The sequence below is a fragment of the Labrus mixtus genome, chromosome 8, assembly GCF_963584025.1.
Source record: "Labrus mixtus chromosome 8, fLabMix1.1, whole genome shotgun sequence".
NCBI classification, from domain to species: domain Eukaryota; kingdom Metazoa; phylum Chordata; class Actinopteri; order Labriformes; family Labridae; genus Labrus; species Labrus mixtus.
In genome coordinates, this window is record NC_083619.1 from 21,309,418 (window position 1) to 21,335,158 (window position 25,741).

The 25,741-nt window shown below is 39.2% G+C and overlaps 1 protein-coding gene across 1 annotated transcript in view; it reads left to right on the forward strand.

The window, feature by feature from the left end:
• The first annotated feature begins 274 nt into the window (after positions 1-274).
• Positions 275-25,741, forward strand: part of LOC132979364 (zinc finger protein GLIS1) — a 54,941-nt gene continuing 29,474 nt past the window's right edge. The window contains exons 1-2 of the mRNA XM_061045097.1: positions 275-402; positions 19,852-20,977. Coding sequence (XP_060901080.1) covers positions 20,066-20,977 — 912 coding nt within the window. The 5' untranslated portion in view covers positions 275-402; positions 19,852-20,065. The remainder of the gene's footprint in view (positions 403-19,851; positions 20,978-25,741) is intronic.

Here is a 25,741-nt window from a genome sequence, read left to right on the forward strand (position 1 = left end):
TGTTGGAATATTGTGAGAAAATCTCCCTGTAAAGTCACAGATGATAGTTTTACCTAAAAGTAGGTTTAAGGTTACAGTGAACTCTTTGTAGCAACATGACAGAACATATAAATGCAGCGTGAAATATCGTGGTTTGCATTGATAAAAACAAACACCGCTGAGTAGTAAAAATACTTACATTGAGTTAATTTAATTAGCTTCATCACATCTTGTGTTCATTAAGAGTATAAAGTTTCTGCCTGAGTGTTTGTGCGTGTGCGCGTGCGCAGCAAAGCAAAGCAGAGAGTGAGCTCGCGCAGCTAGAGAGAGCTCATGACAGGGGGAAGCACAATCCGCGTGCAGCCAGCGCGAGGCACAGACGTACCGACAAGCCGAGTGAAGCATGACTGGACGCAAAAGAAAGTAAGAATATCACTCTTAATATTACGTGCCTGTACTCTGAATGTGTTTGAAATGTAGAAAACGTGTTGTCATGCAGACTTTGCAGACGCTACGAGGATGAGGCTATGGGATTTCAGTTTGTAAAAATAGGCAACGTTTAATTTGCAGGCTCTGTTTTCTGAGATCATCTAAAAGTTTGCTTACTCAGCTAGAACTACATCATTTTTCTATTGACAATGAGAATGGTGGAAAAATTGAGAAATATATATAAGTGCAGATGTCAACAGCTGCCTGTAAACCTAAAAGTGAATCCAGCCGAGACATAAATTATGAAGCATTGTTGGTGGATTCAGGATGTGCAGAAATGCTTTACAACCACTGAACTGTCAGTACTTTATGATAAATGGGGGGAATTCTCCTTAGCTAGAGGAAAATATTTTAACATGGTTGGCCACTTGTGCTTAGTGTTATAATCAGGTCTAATTCTATGTCTATATCATGGATTACACAAGAACTTGTTTTGATTGTGCAATAAGTATTTGAGGAAGGCAATTAATAGCCTAGATATTCTCCAAACTGTAGTAAACTTTTACCCAAATGGTTCCTTGTGATATTTTTTCCCCCTCTCATTACTTAGGGGATTCTTCCTTTCCACTCCTCTGCAGTGCACTGATTTATGTAATGTTGCTGGAATGAAAAGTGCTGCGCAGGGGGTGGAAATCTGGCTTTCTGGAAGTCAAACAGATGAGAAGGCTTGTTTTAATCATTAGTCTCATGGTATCACTGGCACGGAGCCTGAGCTGGGGAATCATGGTTTATATGCACAAGACTCGGCCTGCGTTCCCTTTGCTCAGAGGTGTGTGCAGAAAGTGCTGAATCACAGTAAACTTGATCATTTTTAACCTCATTGCATCTTAAATATGTGAGGTAATAAAAAGATCTGTACTGTTTCCTAAAGCTCAAAATGACACTAATATGCCTTTGGGAGGCAGATCAGGTTGTTGATCAACACCAGTGAGTCAGCAATTATTTCACCAGATGCTCGGATTGTTTGCTCAAGTGCTCAGAAGGACAAAAAAAGTGAGCCAAGATTTGTTTCGCATCAGAACCATTTGTTTGGCCTGGCAGTGTACATTCGCCTTGAATTTGCACCAGGGGAAGAAAATAACAAAAGCATTTCAGTTTTCGTGGGTTTTATAAAAATGTAAACAACGGTTTCAAAATATTTAACTACAAGTGAAATTTTGAACCCAAAAACACAGTTTACACAGTTTACAGATCACTTGGCTTTCATTTAGGGATTAAATATGTTTTGACAAGCAGATGTATGCATCATTTGGGTAAGATGAGGTTACATGGTTAGGAGAAGCAAAGTTTAGACGTTCAGATTTTGATGCTCGTCTTTACAGCTTGACAGTTTCCCTACAGTATGTTTGTAAGATAGAAAGAGAGGCGGCTGCGTGTTGAGGTCAGATCCCAAACAGGTGAGTTAGTGGACATTTTGTTAAAACTGACCTCGAAAATAGCGGATTAAAACCACTCAAAAAGCTCGAGTCTTTACATTATTAAAAGCTTTTTCAGTAGAGGAACAGTTACACACACACACTTAGGTAAAATGTGTTTGTTTGGAACCTGCAGTTTAATGGGTAATCTCATGTCTTTAGAAATATTTTAAAGTCGATTAGGATTTGCAGTACTACAAGAAATGCAAGATAAAGTTATATAGAAAAATAATGTGTTGTCATATTTTGCTGAGTTGAGATGTTTGTTTGAGAGTCTTCAGTTGCTGCTCTTTCAGTAGCACGGTATAGTCCACTTAAAGCTCCTGTGAGGAGTTTTTGGTTAGTTGAGAAACACGCTGATATTAATACTGATGCCTCTATATTGCCTGAAAAAAGCAGACAAGACCTTCAGCATTGAGAGTGACTGTTTCTATAAAACTATATTTGATGTCTAAAGCTGTCGTGGCATAGGTTGTGGTGTAGGTGTCAGAGGAAGGGATAAATGTCATGCTTCAAAAACTTTACTTTTACATTTTCCATGGGAAAGATTCTCGATGAGTTCAGTACAGTTCAGATAGAAAGAGAAAAAGTAGATAGGCCTACTGTTTTGTCCACAGGGGGCGCTGAAATCAACACAAAGCGGAAAAAGCTCAGAAGCTTTAATGAAAAAAAAAACTATTTTTTTGCAAATAGTTTTACTTTTTGCTGTGAGAATTACTTGACTACTGTCTCATCTATAAAGTATTTTAAAAGCTACAACCAGCAGACAGTTAGCTTAGCACAAAGACTGTAAATAGGGGGGGGGGGATAGCCTGGCTTTGCCCCCTAAAAAATGCATTCTACCTTCAATTTATCTTGAATGTTTATTTTGTGCACTACAAGAAATCTAAAAATGTCTGTTTGTTGCGTTATGATTAAAGAAGAGTCAGTGTGTCCTCCCCTCTCTCCATTTCATCGTCTCAGTTGAGTACAGTCAGTAAAGAGAAACAAATGTGTTAAAAAGGTTATGACAGGCCAGAGCTCAGACTGAGCAGGACTAGCAAATAACGTGCCTCTTGTTTTTTGTCTTCTTTGCAAAGTTTGAAACATCTGCCATGTACAAAGTTCTATATGGACAGAGCAACGCTTCCCAACAGAAGCTACCTTGCCAGTTCAAGTTGGGATCGTATGGCCCTGTCATGCTTTGACCAGCCATGTGTTTGTGTTTGCACATCTGAGTGTGTGTGTGTGTGCATGTGAAGCCCCCGCTGTATGCATCTCCTGCTGACGTTGTGCTACAAAGTAAATCAACACATTGTGACACCAATACTATGATGTTGTGGATTCAATGTAAAAAATACAAAGACGGAGTGAAAGCGGAGCCTTGTTACTGCACGGTTTCAGACTCCCAATGTGAAACCGACATGTGTTACCTTAAGTGTCCAGTTTTCGTGTAAATCTAAGCTGTAAACTGATCGCCTTTTGGTTCATATCTCTTTTGAAGGAAAGCAAATTTCTTACAAAAATATTAAGCCTTCCCTATTACAGGCAGACTACCAGAACCAGAAAGGCACAAACGGCAGTAAACAGACACATATCTTGAGTTTCTAAAGCAGGTCAATTTGGAAGCAGGTGAGTCATTGTGTCTCTTTTTAGCTGTGGTTGCATCTTTATTGGCATTAAAGATGCTGACGGAAACTTGTGGAAATTGCTTTAAACAATTAAGCAGTATTTGGATAGACACATCTTATTATTGCTCATCCCTCTGGTGGCCAATCGAGGTCATTCAAAGTCACAGTTTACTATAATACCCCTTTAATACTCCTGTTTACATTACGTACAACAAGATGACCTAATGTTTAATTAAAGGTTCAAAGTCACTGAGAAACTCTGATCATATGGGACGTATTAGTGTGCGGCAAAAAAAACAACAAATTTGCTTTCTCTTACATAAATATTTGTAACCATGTCTTTGTAAAAACAGCCCGCAGTCTGAATTTGTCACATCCGATCTCATGCTAGTTAGACCTGCACATTTATGACAACCCTGCCTGTGTTCATAGCATGCTGATGAAATATTTCGTCACTTGTTTTTTTTTGTCTTTTTTTTTTTTTTTTTTTTTTAAACATCTGCCCGGTCCCCACATACCTTTCACGGACATTAACTGTGATTGCCCTACGAGCAGAGCTCATTTTGGTTTGGTTCAGAAATATTATTCCTGGCTAGAGGTGCGTGCTCTTTTGCAACACCCAAGGGTGACACAGCTGGGTAATCTGACCCGCTGCAAGTATCAGAGGTAACTGTTTCAACATAGTTTCTGGGGTGTATTAACTGTAGGCCAGTGTCTTTTTAAATCATATTAACTTGGAAAATCATCTTAGTTCTGAGAGCATTTCTTCTTTGTCCAGTGAATAAGTGGTTTTATAAATGCACCAATTATTACATTGAGGGGTAGTTTATCTTTACATGGTGCTTATAAACTCCAGATTCCTGTTCGGGGCTTTTCTAACAATACTTGAAAGAAAACAAATGTATTAAAAACATTTGTGTATGTATGAAGGCCCTTTGGATTTGATTAGATTTTATAGTTAGCTGCAGGCTGAAGCGTTCATCAGTCTGAATGATTTGTTTATTTTTTGGGAGGATAATCATTTACATTCTTCAAATAAAGCAGTACTAGAATCATAACATAAAAAGTTGTTGTCCAGCATTTAAAAGCAATGGAGATGTAGCCAAATGTTTAAAGGAAAGCAAAAGTACTGCAAAATGATCCGCAAAAGTTTCACTATGATTCAAACATAAAACATATAGACATGTGATGTAAGTTATGTTGCGTTGTGAACTGATATTCCTAATGTTCCCAACACTGTTTCGACTCGGGAAAAAATACTTCTTTATTGGTTACAATCTTGTCAAACTGCAACCTTCATTGTTGGAAAATGAAGGCAATATTGAAGTGTGAAAGATCCTCAAGTGTCCTCTTGAGGCTGGCCCCAAAAGCCAATGAATCCCCATTAGGTCCAACATTAAAATGTCTATTTTTATTGCAGGAATAATCTTATTTACAGCTTGGTGAAAAGAACAGCTCTGATTTCTATAGCTCAATTCTTTATTGGTAAAAACTGCACTTGGGGTTTTTTTTATATCAAGGATAGTTTATAAATAGGCATAACAAGGGGTTGATTTGACTTACAGGTAGGTATGTTGTTGCTGTTTCCCACGACGCTATAGACTTCTCTTCAGACAAATCCCAAAGCCAAATTGCTGATCTGAAACTGTCGGCTTTGTATTTTTCCCGTTTAGATTATGCTAGTTTAACAAGCTAGATTGGCGTGTTTCCGCAACCAAGTTATTTGATCAGATTGCCTCATCTCTCTAGCGCCTGCTTCTTGATTGGCTGAAAAGCTCGCCATCTCTTCAGAAACTGATGTGTGATGTAACTGAGACAACCTCAATGTATACAGTCTGAGTATATCTGTTTTAACCGTATGGAACAGAGACCCCTACTGGCAGAAATTACATTCTGTGCATTTAAGTAGAAGCAGAATTGGTCCATCATTTGAAACAAGTCAATTCAAATAAAATGTTAATGAATGTACGATTTATGGGTCAAACATACCGCTACACTGCTCTTGATTAGGGCAGGACCGATATGGGAATTTTGGGTTGGATACCGATATTAGGGAGAGATAAAATCTGATACCGATATATCGCTCAATATCTTTCTTAGACTAATCTTCGATCTGGAGAGATAGATACATACATTAATTGTATTGATCCTTTAAATGCAGTGATCACACACTAGTGGAAAAGATTTACAATGAAGACAAGATGGTTCCTCAACTGTAAAATAACTGCGCATGTACGTGCATCTACACTCGACACTCTGTCGGGTGATAATGCTTGTTTTAATCCATATAGCGCCCTCTGCTGGTGAAAGAGAACTGCTAGTATTATACCATGAAACTCAAATGAAACTAGAATGGGAAATTCCTGAAGAAATTTCAGTGTGAGAGCTGGCAGAGCTGGCAGAGCTGGGAGCGGAAGCAACTATACGATTACAGCCGTGGCCTTGGCAGCCATCGCTACCACAGTCTGTTTGACAGCTTTTTCCACTTCCAAGCAGCAGCTAACACTTACAGGACCACCTGTAGGTCAACTATTGGTGACTGTTGTCACCACAGGAACAAGTTTCCATAATAAGTGAGGTAGTCTGGAACTCTCAGGAATCGAACCCATAATCATCAGATTATCTGGGCAGTGGTTTTACCCACCGGGCTTCAGAGAAGACAAGACACCACCAAACAATGCCACACTATGGGGCAGTGACAAAACACTGGAAAAACTTTTGTTTTTAGACCCATAGACTTTAAACACTTTTGTTTTCAAAATGTTGAACATAAATGTAAAAAATATAGTAAAGTGAACTTACAAATTGAATACAACTTGCAGCAAACGAGTTATGAGCCTTGAACACAACATTTTTGATGACTGACCAGATGGTGGCGCTATAGGATAATTTATGAGTATGTTAAGCATTGTACAACAAGTAACCATATGCCCAAGTTTGAATACTATAGCACTTTTAGTTTTTGAGATATCGGCCTTTTAAGATCTGCTCCATTTAATATTTAACATTTAAAAAGTTCATTTAAAATCAGTCAATCATTTTAGTGTTGAGAAAAGCAAAAGCCCTCACAACACGCATGAACTGGAGTCTGCGTGTTAGTGAGAAGCTTATGTGTTATCTCGGGAATTGAACCCAGTATCTTCTGCGCCACAGTAAAGACAAGGATTCAGCATGCACTTTCAATATATGAGGCAATGACATCACATGGGGAAAACTCTTTTAAAATTTAAACGCTTCAGATTTCAAAATTTGATCGTAAAATTCTACAAAAAATCCTGCAACATCCTGATGCCTTCCTGAGGGCTGTTGACATTAAGCGAAATAGAAAATGTTTTGCCTACAGTACTGATTACAGTGAAACGTTTACTGTCTTTACAGGCGTTTAACCGATCTTTACGAAATTTGATATGTTGGGTGTGGAGTGTCTAACCAATGGCTGTACCAATTTTGGTATGATTTGGGTTAAGGCTTGATGAGTTACAGTAGTATGGATATTTAGAAAAATATAGAGTGACAAACTTCTGAATTGACCAAAGGTTGCAGCACGGGAAATGATCAGTACCATCCAAGGAACACGCTGTGCGAATAGTTTAAAACATTAATATTAAATCACTGGAACATTGTAGCATCATTAAAATGAATAGCACACGTCTTTGAACCAAGCGTTACCATTTCCAGTTTGAACCATGTTTCTAGCACAATTAGTATAGGCATAGATACCAGCCAAAAAACGGAGGAATAATAAATAAATAAAGAAAAATAAAGAAAGCTGCCAGCTCTCACACTAATGATATTTGACTGGTGAATAAATCTAGTGATAACAACGCAAATCTGCGATTAAATTAGCCGATACCGATAGTCACTTGATATCAGCCGATTAATTCGTTTTTTTCCGTTTACTTGCACTGTTGTTAATTTACTGCTCTGTGTGCCTTTGAATTGCCCCCCGGGGACAAATAAAGTTTTTTGAATTGAATTGAATTGAATTAATTGTTCAGGCTCTACTGTTAATATTATTAAAAGAAAGCTGTGTGTCATGAAATTGTGAAAAATGTAGTTCGTTTTGTCCCCCTTTTTTAAAGTTAAACCATTATGCTGGGGTTTTTTTGTTCTTAAGAATAATTCAATATAGCTAATGAGTTTATTTCCCATGAGGTCTTCAGAGGGAGGTTGGAGTTGCAGAAGCAACACAGGAAAAGAGAAGACTGATTAAATAAGTATAACAGCAATACAAAATATTACAACATTCATTTTGGTTAATTAACACAGTAACAGAGAGAAACAGTCCTGAACTTTTTTTAATTTTTTTTTTAGTATATGTCTTAATAAGCATGAGGTCACAGTAGCAGCAAATGTTACTTTTTGCATGAGTTAGTGTTGGACACTTAAAAGAGGACTCAACTTAATGTAGAGAGAGTTTGTTGCTCTAAGTTTAAATATTATTACTGGGAGCCGCCTTAAAGTCACATAAAAGCAAACAAATATAGCAGCTGAAGGGATCCGTCAAGATTAATGACGCCTCACAGAATCAACGAAGGAGACACACACGAATGGCTCCCTTCGTTTCACACACTCCCAGAGGAAAACAGATTTGCATTTCAAAGTTTGAGTCGAGAAATATACAAGATAGGGTTACAAAGGAGGACCTACTGAAAGAGAAAAGTGATGTTTTGGCAGAAAATACAGGTTGTGGAGAAACGATTGTAACAGTCATAGCTTTCTTGGTATCCTCTTTATTTATTTTTTTTCAACTTACTTTTGCACTCACTCATGTGCTGGTACATAAGAGGAGACGACTATCCCTCATTTTGCCGCCTTACCAAGTTCACTTTTAACATCATGAAAACCATAAGCAGCATTTATGTAAGAAATAGAGACCATTTTAAAACCATATTGCATCTTCATCACTTTTTTATGACCACCAGCTTTTCATTCTATCTTTAAACTATAGTCAGTTGAAACAAATAAAATTATGTTTGACTTCACAGGTCTCAAAAGACGTCAAATACACCCATTCCTATGAAGCCCAGCTAGTCCCGGAGGATGTATTATTTCAGCCTGTCCCTGTGTTAGCCCAGTTTAATGTAGGAGCTTTACAATCTTAACAGCAGCTTCTTGTTTGTACAAATCTCCTGTAAGTGTAAACTACCATAGCTTACCTTTACTAGAGTTTTTATGACTTCATCTCGTCTGACGTTTTCAGTAACATGAGCAGATTGTAATAAAAGAGCTGCTGCTGGTCCACTCTCTGTGGCTGTCTCCTAAACTGGAGTCAGTACTGCCCCTTTAATAAGCAAAGCTAACATGATAACATTAGCTAATAGCTAACAAACAATGATACAGAGCTGTATTAAACTATTCTGAATAAAAACTGGTAATATTCAAAACAGCTGTAATCCCTCCGTATGATTTTCACCTTCCATTTCTCACTTGGAAGTCTAAATTTCCCTTTCTTTAGATGCCTTGAAGCTAACCTGAAGCCCTGTGTTTCAGCGCTAGTTGTAGTAAGACAAACTACATGTCCGCCTTGCAGAGGAGGGCAGGCACGTGAAGCTGCCTTGTTTTTTTAAGATGTGATATGTCAGTCAAAGCATTTTTCAGCCCCAATTGTAGTTAACAATGTAAGAAAAATATGCAGCACTTCAAGATGGAAAATAAATTGATCTTTAAATTCATTTTTGTTTGTGTTGGACCTCGCTGGGTATTCAGATCCTTAATTGCCCTCATTAACACCGTCTTGTCTGCAAGTTGTTTAGAGAGTAACTTTCCATCGCAAGAAGGAGTGCAGCATGAAGAGCTGGAAAAGTGTAGCTTGATGTTGCTCAACCATACATTGGCAGGAATACTAATGTTTCACAAAACATGAAGCTATAAAAAAGCATTAGATGAAGGTTTCACTGACCAGATATACCACCCAAAATCTGTTTGGAAAGACTGGAGTCAGTCAGTACCCTCCACACCAGACTCAGGCCATAGCAGAAGAGGTTTAACAGACGTCTTGTGAAGCTGCTCCTGTTACAAGACGCTAGCAGGCCAAAAAGTGCAAGTCGGGTCCATAGAGGAGCAGAGCCCATGAAGCCTGCTGTATCGGCTTCATGGGCTCTGCTCACACTGTCTTGTGGTTTGGGCCGAGCAACTGTCATTTCACTGGAATTTCCTGCCATCTGCGCTTAGTCAAAGTTTCTCACAGATCCACACCTGCTTGTAAATGTTTGGGTCTGCCAGGAGGAGAGGATGGAGGGATAGGTAGGTAATCATGATGGAGTGAGAGGAAGGGATCCACACCCTCATTTTGGCCAGAGTTTAGAAGTAATTAAACAAAACCATAGTTGTCTCTAAATGAAACGTAATATTTGTTAGTGACCGCACTCTAAACGATGTAGAGACAGGACAATGAGGTGGCTTATTTTAATAATAACCAGAGAAAATAACTTGAAAAGGAATCCAATTTCTGGTGCTCATGAGCCCTTTTTATTCATGCACGAAACTGAAAATTTACCGCAGTTATCTGGGTGAGCTGCATGTGTGAGGGCAAACATCAACATTTTGACTTTATCTGGATCTTTTCCTGCCATCTCCATAGTGACATTTCTGTGAGAAGTTTGGGTGTGCTGATGTGTGAACGCATGCAGGAAATATTTAAGAAAATTCACAGTGACTGGGTAAGGGTGATGATGTTTATACAGGGGTCTCTCCAGGATTTCTGGGACCCATGAGAGATATCACATTGGGTCCCTCCACCACAGATTCAGTCAACCCTGAGACTTTGCTATAAACTCACCTCCACTACACTAATACTGTAAAATAACACACATTTTAAAGGATTCAATCTTTTATCTCGAAAAGTAATGAAGCTCTAAAAGAAGTCTGAAAAGTCCATCAAAATTTGAAGCTGTGAAAAGGGATATGTTTTTTCACACCCTTTGCTTGAGTAGAATCATATGTCAGTGTAGAAAAACATGTACGAGTATTAAGTCTGAATCAGGTGAAAAGTTTGGAAATAAACAAATTCTTGCAAAAGGTTACCTGAGATCATTCAGGCTATTAGCAAAGATAGCCATTAGCTAGTTAGCTTTAGCTTTTCATTAAAACTAGAGACAAATGAGAAAAATCTCACCTGACTTTCTCAATAGGTCCTAAATCTGTCCACTAGCACCAAAGTTTAGGGGTCATCACGTTGTATAATCTTTGCTAAAGTTGCATAATAAAGGTAAAAGTAAAAATACAAATTTGTAGTTTTCCTTTAGGAGTGTCTACCAGCAGACATTCATGGGAGTTACTGTGCTAGCTTGTTCAAGAAATGGTCATGCAAACCCATACCCCATGCAAAATGAATATTTAGATAACTTAGATATGTAATATTTTATAAACAGAGCTTCAGAGATGCTGGTAGGCTGATTTTGTTACAGATGGAAGGAGCCATTTCCCTGTTTCAAAACTCTATGCTACGCTTAGAAAACCTGCACTTCACTTGGCTGTAGTTTCATACTTCTGGAAAGGACCGATGAAGGGGCCCTGTGAAATGTTATTTGGAATACATTTCTGATCATAAGGGAAAGGTTGATTTGTTTTTTCAGGTGGTGTGTATAATGTAACTGGATGCTGCAGTGGCCGGTCGGACACACCTTAGCTGCTGAAATGATTATAGCTATGGGAGGAAAAAGCCTTTGTCGTTGTTTTCTTGCTGATTGTGGCTGTAGACATATAGCTGTGTGTTGGCTGTTTCTTCATGCAGTGATATATTAGTTTAAAAAGCGTCTGACAATGACCACTGTTAATGCACAAGCTGAATACATGTGCAGTGATGTAGCCTGGCTTTACTTGCTGTGCAGTGTGTTTAGCGGCTGTATTCCTAAATTGCATTTACACCAACATTATATGAGAATATAATAATAAAACATAATAATTGAGATTTTTTGAAGGGATTTTTTTCATACGTCACAAAGGGCTTGAGAAAGGCAGCAAAATAAAACAGAAAAGTAATAAATCCTCAGGTATAAGACAAAAACAGAAAAGTGTATCCTAAAATAAAGGAGTGTAATGATGCTGGAACAGAAGCTATGTGATCACATTTCTTAGGTCTTAATTTTATAGAAACATTGTGGGATTCAGTTTCTCTGTGGCATAGCAATGCTCTCATGGCTGATTTCAATAGGCGCAGTAAACAGTAGTCACAATACATTAACTGAAGCCATGTCTATAGCATCCGAGATGTTGCCACAATGACCACATTAGTGGCCAAAGTCTCAACCACCACAGCCATTCAAGGCAGCTGTATCTGTGCTCTTAGGGGCTGCATGCTCTCAGCTGCAGGAGATGAAGTAACAAGCAGTAAATGCACAAGCCGGTGAACTTTCTTGCTCTTAAGTTATTTAATTTGTATATTTTAGGCAACTGTTTGCCTTCATTGGATAGGACTGCTGAAGAGAGAGGAAATGTAGGGAGGAGAGAGTGGGGGAGGACGTGCAGCAAAGGGCCGATTCACCGAAGTCGAACCCACGTCCGCTGCGATGAGAACTAGACTGTATACGTGGGGCGTTGAGTCCAATTGCTGAATTGTATCCACTCCTGGACTCACTTTTTCTCCCCCTTTTAATTGTGGCTCATATTGACTGTTTTTTTTGTTTTTGTTTACATCTTTGTTTCAGGACTTATTCGCTATCTAAAAGTGTGCTTAATATACTAAAGTATTATGTATGTCATTTATAAATTAAAATAAATAAAAGATCAGTTTTAGCTGAAAATGAATGCAAAAAACCATCCAGTAACTCGTACATACTTGCGGTACAACAGATTGCAAACTGCTTTTTGGATTTATTTGACAGAAGTGACCAACACAGAGATTGTAACATTGCAGCAGATATAGGCACGGAAACAGAGTTATAGCTAATATGCATACTTTTTATTTTATTATTGAAATGTAGATAAGTGCATAGTTTTATTTTACATTTCTGGTTTGGTTTTCTGTCATTTCTGTATTTTTTTTTCAAATCCTGGATAGAAAAGATATTGCAATTTTTTCCAATAGCGTGCAGCTACTTATAGATTAAAAAATACAATGTTACCCCCTGAAATGTACCAGAGAAGAAGAACAAAGTAGCACAAGAGAATACAAGTGAAGAACCCAATATGGGTACCCAAACTCTGCTGTTTGCTCAATGGTACAGATTTCTCACAGCACTGTTTGGAGCACGAATAATCTCACAGGAGAGGAAGAGCCTCTGGAGGATCATTGTGTCTAAAGTTAACAGTAATTCAAGCCTCTTTCTAACATGACATGCATGAATTCTGATCCAATAACAGTTCTTATTTTGAGCAACATGAGACTGTGTTATTCACCTGCTCCCACTGAGTTCACTGCGACCCAAACTGACTCAGAAAATGTGAACCGTGCCAAAGCATTTTTCTGGCTACAACAGCACAACAAAGTAGCCTGCAGTGTTGTGGAATTGGGAGTGTTTCATGTGAAGGATGCAAATGTTCAAATCTATCTCCAAAAAGAACTGGAGATTTTTATAGCAGTGCTGACACCGTGTGAGATGTGACAGCGTCTGTGGAATGGTGTGGAGAAATTGATGAAGCAAATATTAAACAATTTAATGGCTTCAGTAACTGCAAACATTGACTGTATATAAAGATTGGGCGACTCATCTCAGCCAAAATACCCCCTGAGGCAGTGACACTGACAAACTAGCTGGTGACATCATTTGGAGCCAGAGTGGACATAAATCTAATTTGAAACAAAGACTATAAAAAAACAGGATGACATGACAGCTCCCCAAAGGTGAAGGCAAAACATCTGGAGCTCCCCCAAATGATTGGCTTTGATAGGTCATAACTTCTGCCTCCAATATGTTAACAGATGAGGCATGGGTCAATTATGAAGATAGAAAAGGATGTTAAGTTTTTCTCAAACATGGTTTCTGTCTTAAAAAGTGTTATCATGCTCGTTTATGTTCAAGTGTTCATTTTTCTGAGAAACTTAGTTCTGATAAGTGATTTGAGGTTATAAAAACATTTAAAAAGCCATGATTGACAGCTCTGTGGGGAATTGCGTAGCCTGCAGAGCTGTATACATCATATCAGTAGAGTAATCGAGGAATGGTGAGGGGGAACATAACAGACTATTACGCAAGAGTCATTGAACTTTCCGCAACTGGGAGCGTACGCTTCAAATCAACAGAAGAGTCACAAAAATGAACACTATGCATATTTTGGTATCTTTACTTCGTGCCCTCAAAATCATTACAAATAAGTTTATAAATTAGATCTGAGTAAAAAAACATGAAGAGAAAACGCCATTATATACAAAAATCCCAATCCATCTCCCCTTATCCTGTGCCGGTTTGCAAGTTGACCCAGATGTCCCTCTCCCTAGCAACATTTTGTTGCTCCCCCTGGGAGATTTCAAGGCTATCCCCGGCCAGATGAGCTGAATACAGTCTCTGGGTCTACCCTGGGGTCTCCTCCCAGTTGGGACATGCCCAGAAGATCTCTAAAGGAAGTCGACCAGGAGGCACAATCAGATGCCCGAACCATCTCAACTGGACGCTTTTGATGCGGAAGAGCAGCGGCTGTACTGCGAGCACCCTCCAGATGTCTGCGCTCCTTACCCTATCTCTAAATCTGAGCCCTGACACCCTTCGGAGGACACTTATTTCAGACGCTTGAATCTGCGATCCTTTACCCTCAGTCGCTATCAAAGCTCATGACCACAGGAGAGGGTTAGAAGCTGGAAGATTTGACTGGTAAAGTTTTGCCTTTCGGCTCAGCTTTCTCTTCACCCAGACAGACTGGTACAACGGCTGCATTACTGCCGATGCTGCACCGACCAGTCTGTCAATCTCATAATCCATTTTACCCTCACTTGTGAATAAAATTATCATATTTCATTTAGGTCAGCACAATTCGGTTAGGGTTAGGACAGTGATGATTGCCGTATGAACTCAGCTGCCTGTATTTTAATTTGTTGTATCACATATTGCAAGCCGGGATAGCAACGAATAATTTATATCTTTAAAAATATACAGTCAGCACAGAGTATGAATATTTCATTTCTTTGTATACTTCTGATAACAGGTTCAGGCTTTCTTCAGCCTGTTCTCCTTTGTCGTCTGTGAGGTTCTTTGAGTGTAAGAAGTGTGTATAGCTTTTAGTGTCGGGTCAGCAGCTTCAGGTTGGGCCTCTTCACTCAGTATAAATACAAGTTTCAGAAGGCTCCACCACATGATCTTCTTGTTTAAGTTTCTCAGTTCAAGCTGTTTGAACGCTCACTCACATTGATATTTTTACAGTGGTCGAAAGGCAGAACAAAAACAGGAGATTTTGTAGAGTTGTTGTGCATATCCATCATCGCAAAGTACGTGATGTTTTCAAGCGGACAAACTCTTCTGCGTGCCCTTGAAGAGTCAGACCTAGATTGAACTCCCAGAGTATGAACAGAAAATACCAGCTGTTAGTCCCACAGCAGGCAGATATGTGTTCAAACAGTAACTCAGCAATGTGTTTGATCCTAACTGTGGAAAGACTTAAAAACCTCTGCTTTGGATCTGTCCTTTTCTCAAATATTTATTGAAGATGAGTGTGTTATATGTAAGCTGTGAAATGATGAAAGTGTGCACTGATTTCCTAAAAACTGACACAGAAAAGATTGTTTGTGTAAAATGTCCAAAACCAGAGCTATAGCGAACTTAATCTTGTTGTATGATGTCATACAAAGACAATAATAACTTAATTTAATTTAAGCTGTTAAATGTTTAAAGGGGCTCTATGTGACAATATGATTACTGTCACTTCTGTATAACTTGTGGGTAACTGGATTTAAATCTCAGGACTGTTATTTAAAGTGAAGCCTGAGCTGAGCTACAGGTTACCTCTGTTTCCTCTTTGAGTTATCAAGACCGATGAAGATTGTAGCACAATTTTAAATTTCTGGAAAAATGGATAACAGCAAAGAAGAGATAAACAGTTAAAAACCACAAACCTGTAAAAACTTTCAGGCATTAAAATTTAGTAGAAAAAAAGATTCTTCTTTCTGTGTTGTTTCTGCGGTGTTATTTCTTGTAATTTAAAGACCAACATATAGTCCTAAAATGTATCTGTATTGACATATTGTGTTTGCAATCCATAATTTATCATCGGCAATTTCATTTCTTAGTCATTTTGACATCATATGGAGCATGATTTGGTAGATTTTGCATACTATGAACTCAGAAAAATAAAGGTTTGGACACATAGGTATAGAACTGAAATATTGATGATACAGATGTTGCAACAAAGACGGTATGCAAAACATATTTTCAACACATCTGTTGAAGCTGGACTAAAATTATCCTGGATTTTGCAAACAGATTTATTAGTGTTTTGCAAAGGCTGAGGGAGATGTTAACTTGATGTATTTGTCCGTGTGCACTGACAATAAAGAGGAATCTAATATAATTAGCATAGTGACTAAATGTATGGATAGATGCGTCTTGTGTCTGACATTAAAGATTTTGAGCCATTTGTAGAAAGTAGTGTGGTGTCTGCAAGGGTTGCCGATTATTTTCCTGACGTATTTGAGAAATATTGGCCAGGCAGCTTGAAAAAGTGACACTTAGTTGTCTCTGAAAATGTATCTCTTCTAATGTCCCCCTGCACAGTGCTTCACTACAGCAAACTCTCGTCTTTCTGCACATTTCCAAAGGTGTGAATCTAACTGTGTGGCTGTTCTAATGTAAAGGAGGCGGCAGAGAAGAAAAGTATGTGTTACTAATTCAGTTTCCTGTGAATGAAAAAAATGGTGCATGACCACAGAGGAGAGTAAAATGTGATTTGTTGGCTTAGTCACAGCTCTCAAAATTGGTTTCACAGGATTAACCTATTTTTCAACAGTGGAGGCCCTGAGGCACAAATTATGAAGTGAAGTGTAAACTTTCCCCCTGCAGCCAACTTTCCCTGTCACCGGGATACACGGTTCTCATGTCACTTTTAAAAACAAAAGTGACACTTGTGAATCTAGTTTGGTAATCCACATGTTTTCTTTCATGGACAGCCAGGCACACATTTATGAGATTTTGTTCTGTTGCAAACATATTGTACTAACCTCCGATATACTGCACCTGAGGGTATTCCTACCCCTCAAAAATGTGCCTCATGTATTTAAAAATCTAAAAACTCAGCTTTACAGCGCTTGTTCTCATTTCCAAACTCGTAAAACCCTCGTGATTTTTTTTATAAAAATGTAATAAAAGTATTTCAGCACTGCAAATCAGTTTTTAGATGAACCTGGAGACACAAGGTCATATATCCATATGTCTGATTGGTCTTATTAATGCAAGCGTATACTTCCTGCTGAAAATCTATTGTACATGTTTTCAAACAAAGACTAATTTACCTTCATAATGTTCATTCAGTAAAGAGAGTGTGTGACCTATAAGACGTAAACTGTACACTGTCCCTGATTAAAATAAAACTAATGCCATACTCCTCAGCGTTTAAAGCTGTTGTTGTTGTTTTTGTTATTGTTGATGATGTTGTTTTTGGCCTTTGTTCACAGCAGGACTACCTTATTGATACATACAACACAAAACATTGTAGAAACATTTATTACAAATAAATAAAATACATAAACATCTGATTTTAGGGGGATGATTGCAGAATGCACTCAACTCTTGAATTATATAAACCAGTGAAAATGTGTTAGAATGTAGGACTTCAACTCATATTGAAGTTTTTCCACTTTATTTTTATATTTAAATTTGATTTGTACCACTCGTGTGCACTTCATCAGGAAAAGATAAAAAAAGCAACATCTTCCTCTATAACGTTTAATTTGACAAAGATACAGATTCTGACGTTAGCCTGTGATGAATTTCAGCTGTGATTCAGTGCGATTTTTGTTTGAGCCCGCATGTTTAAGCTGATCCTCCCTGACGCCTCTGTAACACCATCGAGGATTATTCAGGAAGGTTGGATTAGAAAACTGAAGGTTGTCTGTGTGTTCACATTTTCTGTTTCAGTGAGGATCCTTTTTTTCCCCCCCTCATGTTTCAGCTGAACTAAAAAGCGCACAAAAAGTTTGTAATTCAAGAAGCAGAGTGCTTATTGTTGAGACAAGTACACATTTGCTTGTCCTGAAATGCCACAGCTGTGTTTAGCTAGCCTCAGCAAGTGAGTCTTTAAAAGACACCACATGAGATGCGCCTGCTATTTTATACAGTTTGCATGCTCGGTTGAGGCTTTGTGGGACACTTTTCTTAGTTTTACTGTCTGACTCTTCTTTCTGGAAGATGACCAGGGTGGTTTGTGAGAAGACAGTGCTGAAAAACATCCCCCCTTTTTGCTATATTTGCTGCTGGGTTTTACTCAGCTGGATGTTTATGAGCCCTGGTGTGATGCTAAAATTGAACCAGTTGTGGATCATTGATCAGAAGTAGTTGTTTTTTTTATGTATTCTTGTGAATCTAATATTTAGTTTGCAACTGTGGCCACAGTCTCAAAACTCTGATAAAGGTTTTAGCTCACACATTCAACAGGTACTAAGCTGCAATTATCATATTTCAACTGTACCAAACCACTTCTGCTACACAAGTATCATTATTACTGGTGAACTTGTCAACACAGACACACATCCCAACCTCTCTAATTAAGATTCAACCACAGTTCCCATGAATGCTCTGCTACATGACTTTGGTGGGGGTTGGGGGGGGGGGAACTCCAGCAATTTACGGGAAGAATCGTAAAACTATAAACCAGACTATACCAGGAAACTACGGGCATGAACCTACACTTAGTGACTCCTTCATCAGCTAATATAACTACGGAAGTGAACTTACTCATCGTCATAGCCATGTCTCGTTAAAAAAATAAAAAAATAAATCCACATAAAAATTTCATTGAACCTTTCCTGTGTCTCTAATTACACGGGACGAGAATCCTGTTGTAAATTAGATCATCAATATCTGGCAGAGGGCAGAGAACAGAGGAAATCAAGTCTGCCACTATAAAAACTCAAGGACTTTTTCTCAGTACAGCTACCGTGTGTGTGTGTGTGTGTGTGTGTGTGTGTGTGTGTGTGTGTGTGAGAGAGAGAGAGAGAGAGACAGGAGTAGTTTATATTTGACCGGCCACGTTCCAGCCACCCTGTCCTGCATCACAGGGCCGCTGCAGAGATATGCTCCATTACTCTTTCTCTGTGAACAGGCATCTGGACAAGGTTCCAGGCAATCAGTTGCCACACGACGCCTGGCTGTTTGCTGCAGGGGTGGCCGTAACGCCTGCAGCAACGTTACAGCAGCTCAAAGGAAACGAAATAAACAAATGCAGCAGCGTCGCACTCAAACAGTTGTGTGATTGAAGCCTGCTGACAAGGCAGTCGGACACACTGTTTTGGTTTGACTTCATCTGGGACCCTTCTCTGCTGGTCATCTTGCTTCGTTCGTTCTTGATGATTGAACACAGTGTTGGGGATGACTGGAAATAAGGGAAAACATTTAACTGAGTGTGACACATTTGGAGTTGTGTGTTTCAACTCTTCGCGCAGCATGGCAAATTGTCACAGCAGCTGAGTCATACTAGAGTTTCGCGAAATGGCCGTAAATCAATCCAGAGAGGGTTTAGATTAAACCAGTTGACGACAGTGGTGGGACACGTTGTGTGGTAAGTTTACTCTGGTGCTACACTTAAACAGAACTCCCACTACTTCTTACATTCAAATGTGTCACTGTCAACATGTGTAGGGGAGTAATTATACCAATATGAGCAAAGTCATGTAAATGCTTTTGTGGCTCAAAGGGTAGCTGTTTAAATTGTGACTAAATTGTGACGCTCTGTCAGACTACAAGCTTGAAAAATAAGTCTTAGAAGTGTGGAGTGATTAAGAAGTGAGCTCACTAGAACTCTAACTCGCTCCATTTTTGCTTGAAGCATCTCAATGCTATGTTAGCTGCTACGACCACAACACACCGAAGTCTCTGAATGATCTATGGGAGGTTTAGTTGCATCATGGGTAATGCATGCACCAGATTTTGACTAGGGGGAGGAATGCTAAGCGGGTGAGGTGCGGGGTGGATGCAGATTGGTGTAGTACTACATTTTATTTTTTAAGCCTCTCCTAATAATCATCTTAAGAGACCCATATGTTTCTTGTGACCCTCAGGAGAGGGAGTCACTTTAAGTTGTGAAACACTTGAATAAACTCTGAATATTTATATAAAGTAGTTCAAACTAGCTTTTGTATCCGTGCATTACAATGATTCTGGCTCTTTATTCGCCTCTGGTTATAAAAGCTGTTTTTTGATCTTTTGCAGAAAGTGTTTTGTTTTATCATTTTTTTGTTTTTAGGTGACTCATTTGGGTTTGGTTTCTGTCTCCCACAGTGCATGAGCGATGACTGACTTAGTGTGGAACAAATGACAGAAGACTACAAATCCCTGGGATACAAAAGAGAAGATGCCAGCTGCTGAAAACATATCCCATTTGTGAACTGAAAGATGCTGTTAATGGTGCTACATCCAATGGATCCCTGAAATTATCACATCAAGAATTCTGCTAAAAGGATCTCTTGGTGGTTGCCAGCAAGCAGGGCCCAGGATGTGGCCCCCTGACCTTGGGCCTCCAGACGTCCAGCTGACCCTTCCTGGTTTTGGAAGTGTGTTTGAGGATGCTGAGGAGCTTCAGGCGCCGCTGTCTTCTGGTGGCTTCTGTCAGTCCTCGATACACTCAGGTGGCCTGGGGATGTGTTATCTCCCTAGGACTTCCATGTCCCTGTCTTCGCTGGGTAGGGACCTCACCTCCCTGCTCAGCTGTAAGACAGCAGGACCCCGCATAGATAAGACTATGGAGGACTTAGCTACCACAGCACATAAAGAACCTAAAAACGACAGCCAGAGACTCAGCTGTTACCCCCAGCCATCCCTCCCTCTGTCCTACATGCTCACAAGCTGTGCCACATCTCCTCCTTTTGGATCTCCACCATCCTCTCTATCCTCTTCCTCCTCCTCTTCCTCTTTATTTTTCCCATCATCTTTGCCTCTCTCTGATGCACCCAGAGGCAACAAGACTCCTCATCAACAACAAAAGTTACAGGACGAGTATCACACCATCAAAGAAGAGCCTGCAGATGATTTCTCACCATGTAAGAGGGAACCGTTTCAAATGAACCATCAGCAGGGGGAGCTGTTCCAAGCAGGCCAGCCCCTCCAAGGCCACGACAGTCAGGACAGCACGCCGCTGCATTACCCAGGACACAACAGACCTGTAAGACAGGAACCCGCAGCGGATCAACAGGAGCAGATGTGTCACTGGATCGACTGTAGTGCTACTTACGGCAGCCAGGAGGAGCTGGTGAGGCACATCGAGAAGGTGCACATCGATCAGCGAAAAGGGGAAGAGTTCTCCTGCTTCTGGGCTGGCTGCGTGCGACGACACAAACCCTTCAACGCTCGCTACAAGCTGCTCATCCACATGAGGGTCCACTCCGGAGAAAAACCCAACAAATGCATGGTGAGTCTCTCTGCCTTTGTCTCGTCAATCAAACATTAACATATTTTATTAGAACAGAACCGAAGAAGACTAACATAACTTTGCTACTGCGATACTTTGCATAGGGGCGCAGCACATCATTGTCTAACCTAACTAAGTTTAATAACCTGCTAAAAAAACTTCTCAATGTAGCTTTAAGTGTGTTTAACATACAGTATCACCTGGCCAGCACGACCTTTTTCCTTTTTCAAATCCATATATAAATTCACTGTCTTTCCTTTCAAACCAACAAGTTGTACAAAGGAAATTTACACAAACACTCAAAATAACAGAATACTGTGTACGACAGATTTTTCTGAAACACCTCTTGTGCTGTTTGAACACGTTCATCCCTTGGTGACTTTCAGTTTGTTTCCAAATCCACATCCCTGACAGTGACTAACTCTCTCTGTGTCATTCCCCAGCGACTAGGCTGCTGTCAGCAACTCGAGACTCCGATTCATAATTCAGAAATTTGCACTCAAAGACACGCTTCCTATTTAATTGAATTAGTTCATTAAAATGACCTAATCTGCTGCCAGCTTGTAAATATATGTCTGTGGCGAGTTGCTCGCAAACAGATTAATAAAATTAAATCAACATCTTCGCAAAAACATCGTCATTAGACACACTTGAACTATGTGAGTCACGTCATTTCATTTTTCATAAAGTGCTCAGGCCAAAACATGTAAATTAAGTCATTCTGGTGCTGCAATGGAAACTGTATTTCTCATGAATGCAGTCAGTGTTGGTTAATGAATTCAGCTGTATTTACCAGCTCGTAATGTCGAGCCTCAGATCAGACAGGTGTTGTTCAGGTTATAAACACATGTTCCCAAAGCATTTTGAAATCCCAGTGGTAGAGCAATCATTCATAATTTATGATGCTGAAATGACTTCTAGATACATTTAAGGATAAATCTTCGGATGCTGTATATTTTCCTTTCTGTCAACAAATCCCATTAAAAGACCAGAACCAACAGCGTCTTATTTTCTCTCTGTATTTACTCCACTATGTCTGTCTTTCAAGTCAATCGCTCCTGAAGCTGCACATTATCGAAAGAGGGTCAAAAATGTCATGTTTGTAAAAAGATTCTGTAATTAGCTTTAACATTTGGGGCACTGTTGATTTAGCAAACAGAGGTAAAGAGCCCTTTTGTTGGGGACTATTTTCAGGATGTTCGTGGCTGCGATTTAGAGCAACACGTGAATGCATTTTCTAACTGATGCTCCATCTGACAGGACAGCTTATTTTCGTCAAAGTTTGCCAGAAGTATTAGAATAAAAGAGTTTGACAATTTTAAAACTCTCAACTAAAGGTTTGTGTAAGATTGGGTACAAAAACGCCTCTGCTGGTTTTGAGGTTTATACAAGAGGTTAAAATAGGTCTAGTTGGTTAAGATGATGGGAGCTTTATGCTCCATGTTAAAATATTAAACATCTAGTGACGTGATATCCCATTTTATCACAACAAAGTCACGTTGTGTCCTGCTGAGCTTCTTTAAGGCCTTTATCTTTCTTTTTAACTTTTGTTCCTGACCCATGTGATTAAATAATAGAATCACTGCTGCCAAATATCGATATTTGAATTAAGGACATTACAGGGCCCGTGACAGATTTCCCTGCCTTTATGACATGAATAAGGCTAAAGGGGTGGCTGTGGCTCCGTGTTAGAGTTGATCGTCTTATGATCGAAGATTGGCGGTCCGATCCCAGCTCTTACAGTTCTCAAGTCATAGTGTCATTAGTCAATCCAAATCACTCCTGATAGCATAGCTTTTCAATGAGTTAAATGGGATTAGTTAATACTGACTTTACATAGTACCCTCTGACATCAGTGTGTGAACGTGGTGAGAATTTGTGAATGTGATAAGCCATCCCATCCTATTCTATCCTATCCCATCCCATCCAATCCTATCGTATCTCATCCCATCCTATCCTATCAAGTTGTGAGTTAAGTGTCATGAGTTGAGCAGGTAAAAACTGTGGTGTACTAGACGACAAGGTTTGATTGGAGTGTTAAACTGTTTGTCTGTAATGCTTTTAAAACCAAATGTTTTTCTTTTCTTTTTCTGGTGTTATGTCAGGTGGAGAAAACACAAATCACATTCTTTTCTCCTGTACATTAATTGCAGGAGTTAATGTCACCTGTCATTGTTGGTGTTGAGGTATTCACGGGGTTTGTTGAGGATGCCATAAATAATCGCCAGCGTCCTCCCGAAAGTACTGAACACATCTAATTTGATTGATTTTAGTGTAATAAAAGAATCTGTTTGAGCTCAAAAGTAGGAAAGTGGTCTTGCATGCACCACATTTGATTTATTACTAATGTCCCTCTGCAGTCCCTGTGGAGGGGAGCAAACAATACAGCACAGGCACAATCTAAATCTCCTCTATAAATGGACCATCAACCAATCAAGAATCAAAAGAGTAGAATTGGAAACATGACAAGTGGCTTTACTGACGCATTTGAAGTGCAGAATAAACTTTAATCCTTTTTAATCTCAAAGGGAAACATTACTCTCCTGGATTAATAAAGACTGTTCTGTAAACTGTCTTGGTGAGGAAACAAAGAACATAAAGTTACCAAGCTGAAATTAATTTGTTCTCAAAGGCTTCCTCTGTCAGAGACTTCTCTAAATCTGTTTCTATTTAGGAGCCATATTTATTGGTGAGGGTAGGGTTACATTTGTTTGATTGTTGAATAATATTTTAACTACAGTAGCCATGGGCTAATCCGAAAAGACAGATTAGAGGGGAATTAAGCCTCTCTTCCTTTGAAACAACTCAAACTGTTTGTCCTCACTACTGAGTTCATATAAAGCTGCACATTGTTAAACCTGTTGTTTTATTTTGTTTCCCACAACATGGAGAGACTTAATCTATAATATGTGCGTGCCAACACTCAGAGATGTGTATTAAAGAGTTTGAGGGCTGGATTTATCAGTCACTGTTTTTCGTTTTTTGTTGTTTGTTTTGTGTTTATTCAGGGCGATTTTAAACCTTGGCTTAATTAGTGAGAATGATGTAGTGTTTTTTTATGCATGAACTTTGTAAACTAAATGAGGTGACTGACATTTACTGACTCATTAGCACAACCTAATAAAAGCCTGAAATGTTTCCATATTTTCCTTTGGATTAGTTTGGATCAAACACACTGTTCTCATGTTTCTCATTTGAAGATTTGCAAAACATCCGTTTCAGAAACCAATCTGCACTACTTTCAAATCTAAATACGGGGCATTAATGTTATCCAAATGTTAAACGTCATGTTATCCTTTAAAAAAAACACCATGCCTTCATCTTGGGTCTTAATGACTCTGTGTTTGAAGATTAGCCTTGTTTCCTTCTAAGTGTCTGGTGGACAAATTGGATCATTTTTATTTGATCCTCAAAACAGTCTAAATCTGAGATTTTATTCACCACAAAAAGTGAATTAAGAAAGATTTGATGTTGTAAAAATGTTTAATGTATTTTCTTGTGATCATCTCGTCGGGGCTCCAGCAGGATTGAAATCAAACCTTGAAAAATATTTCTGTTTAAACACAAAAACACTTCACAGAAAGTCTGTGAGATCTGATATTGAAATAGAAGTTTCGGGGCGCTGGTGGCCTGGTAGTTAGTTTGCGCGCCCCATGTACAGAGGCTGTAATCCTCCAGGCAGGGGGCCAGGTTGAAATTTGACCTGTGGCTCCTTTCCCACTTTCTCTCACCCAGATTTCAGACTCTATCTACTGACCCGTCTCTCTAATGAAGCCATAAAAAGCCCAAAACTAAAAAGAGGTAGTTTCTGTAAAGCTTTGGTGTACAGCCTGCTGTATTTCCTGCTCACTCTGATATTTGCTTCTTGTCTGGCTCAACTCCAACGAAAACACTTTTACCAGAACCTACCACAGCTGGTGTGTGTGTGTGTGTGTGTGTGTGCGCGAGAGTGCGTGTGTGTGTGTGTTTGAGAGAGCGAGTGTGTGTGGGTGGTTTTGTTCCAATTTGCTATATGGAAATCAGCTATTACCTGAAGTTTATGATTCAATATAAATATAAATGTGATGAATTACCTCTACAGCAGCGAGTTCTGTTGGATCAGAGATCTACAGCAGTAAAGTGAAAATGGGGTTTTATTATGTGTTAGATACAGGCCAACACATTGAAGATTAGGAGAGGATTTAAATGTGATTTGTATTACAAGATAAAAGTATTGATGGTTTTATTTCTTTTGGTTATTAAAAGTCATGTAGATATATATTTTAATACTCACACATATACTAACTGTGCCATTAAAGGTCCAATGAAATGATGGACTTTAGTAGCCTAGCAGTTAGTGCGCGTGCCCCATGTACAGAGGCTTAAGTCCTGAAAGCTGCTATTCACCTCACCAAAGTATAAACCAGCTTCTCAGCTGCAGGAGTCAGCCTTACATCTTCACATTATCTGCTCCAGCTAAACTGCTGTGGCAGACTCTTCAGTTTCATATTAATGCCAAGGGGTCTGCTCAGAAGACCAGCCGTGATGAATGTCTTTTTTTTTTTTTTTTTTTTACATGTCTCACCATAAAAAAAAAAAAAAAAAAAATTAAATCAAAGTGCAAGCAAGTAATTCCCACTGACTGGTGTTTAATAAAATGTGTCGACTCGACCAAGAAGGCTAAAAGTTGTTTCTGTGTCCCAAACGACCTCTTTTTCAGCACTGATAAGCTCATTGGAGTATAAATGTCCTCTACATCTTATCTTGATGCTTGAGTAGTTGCAT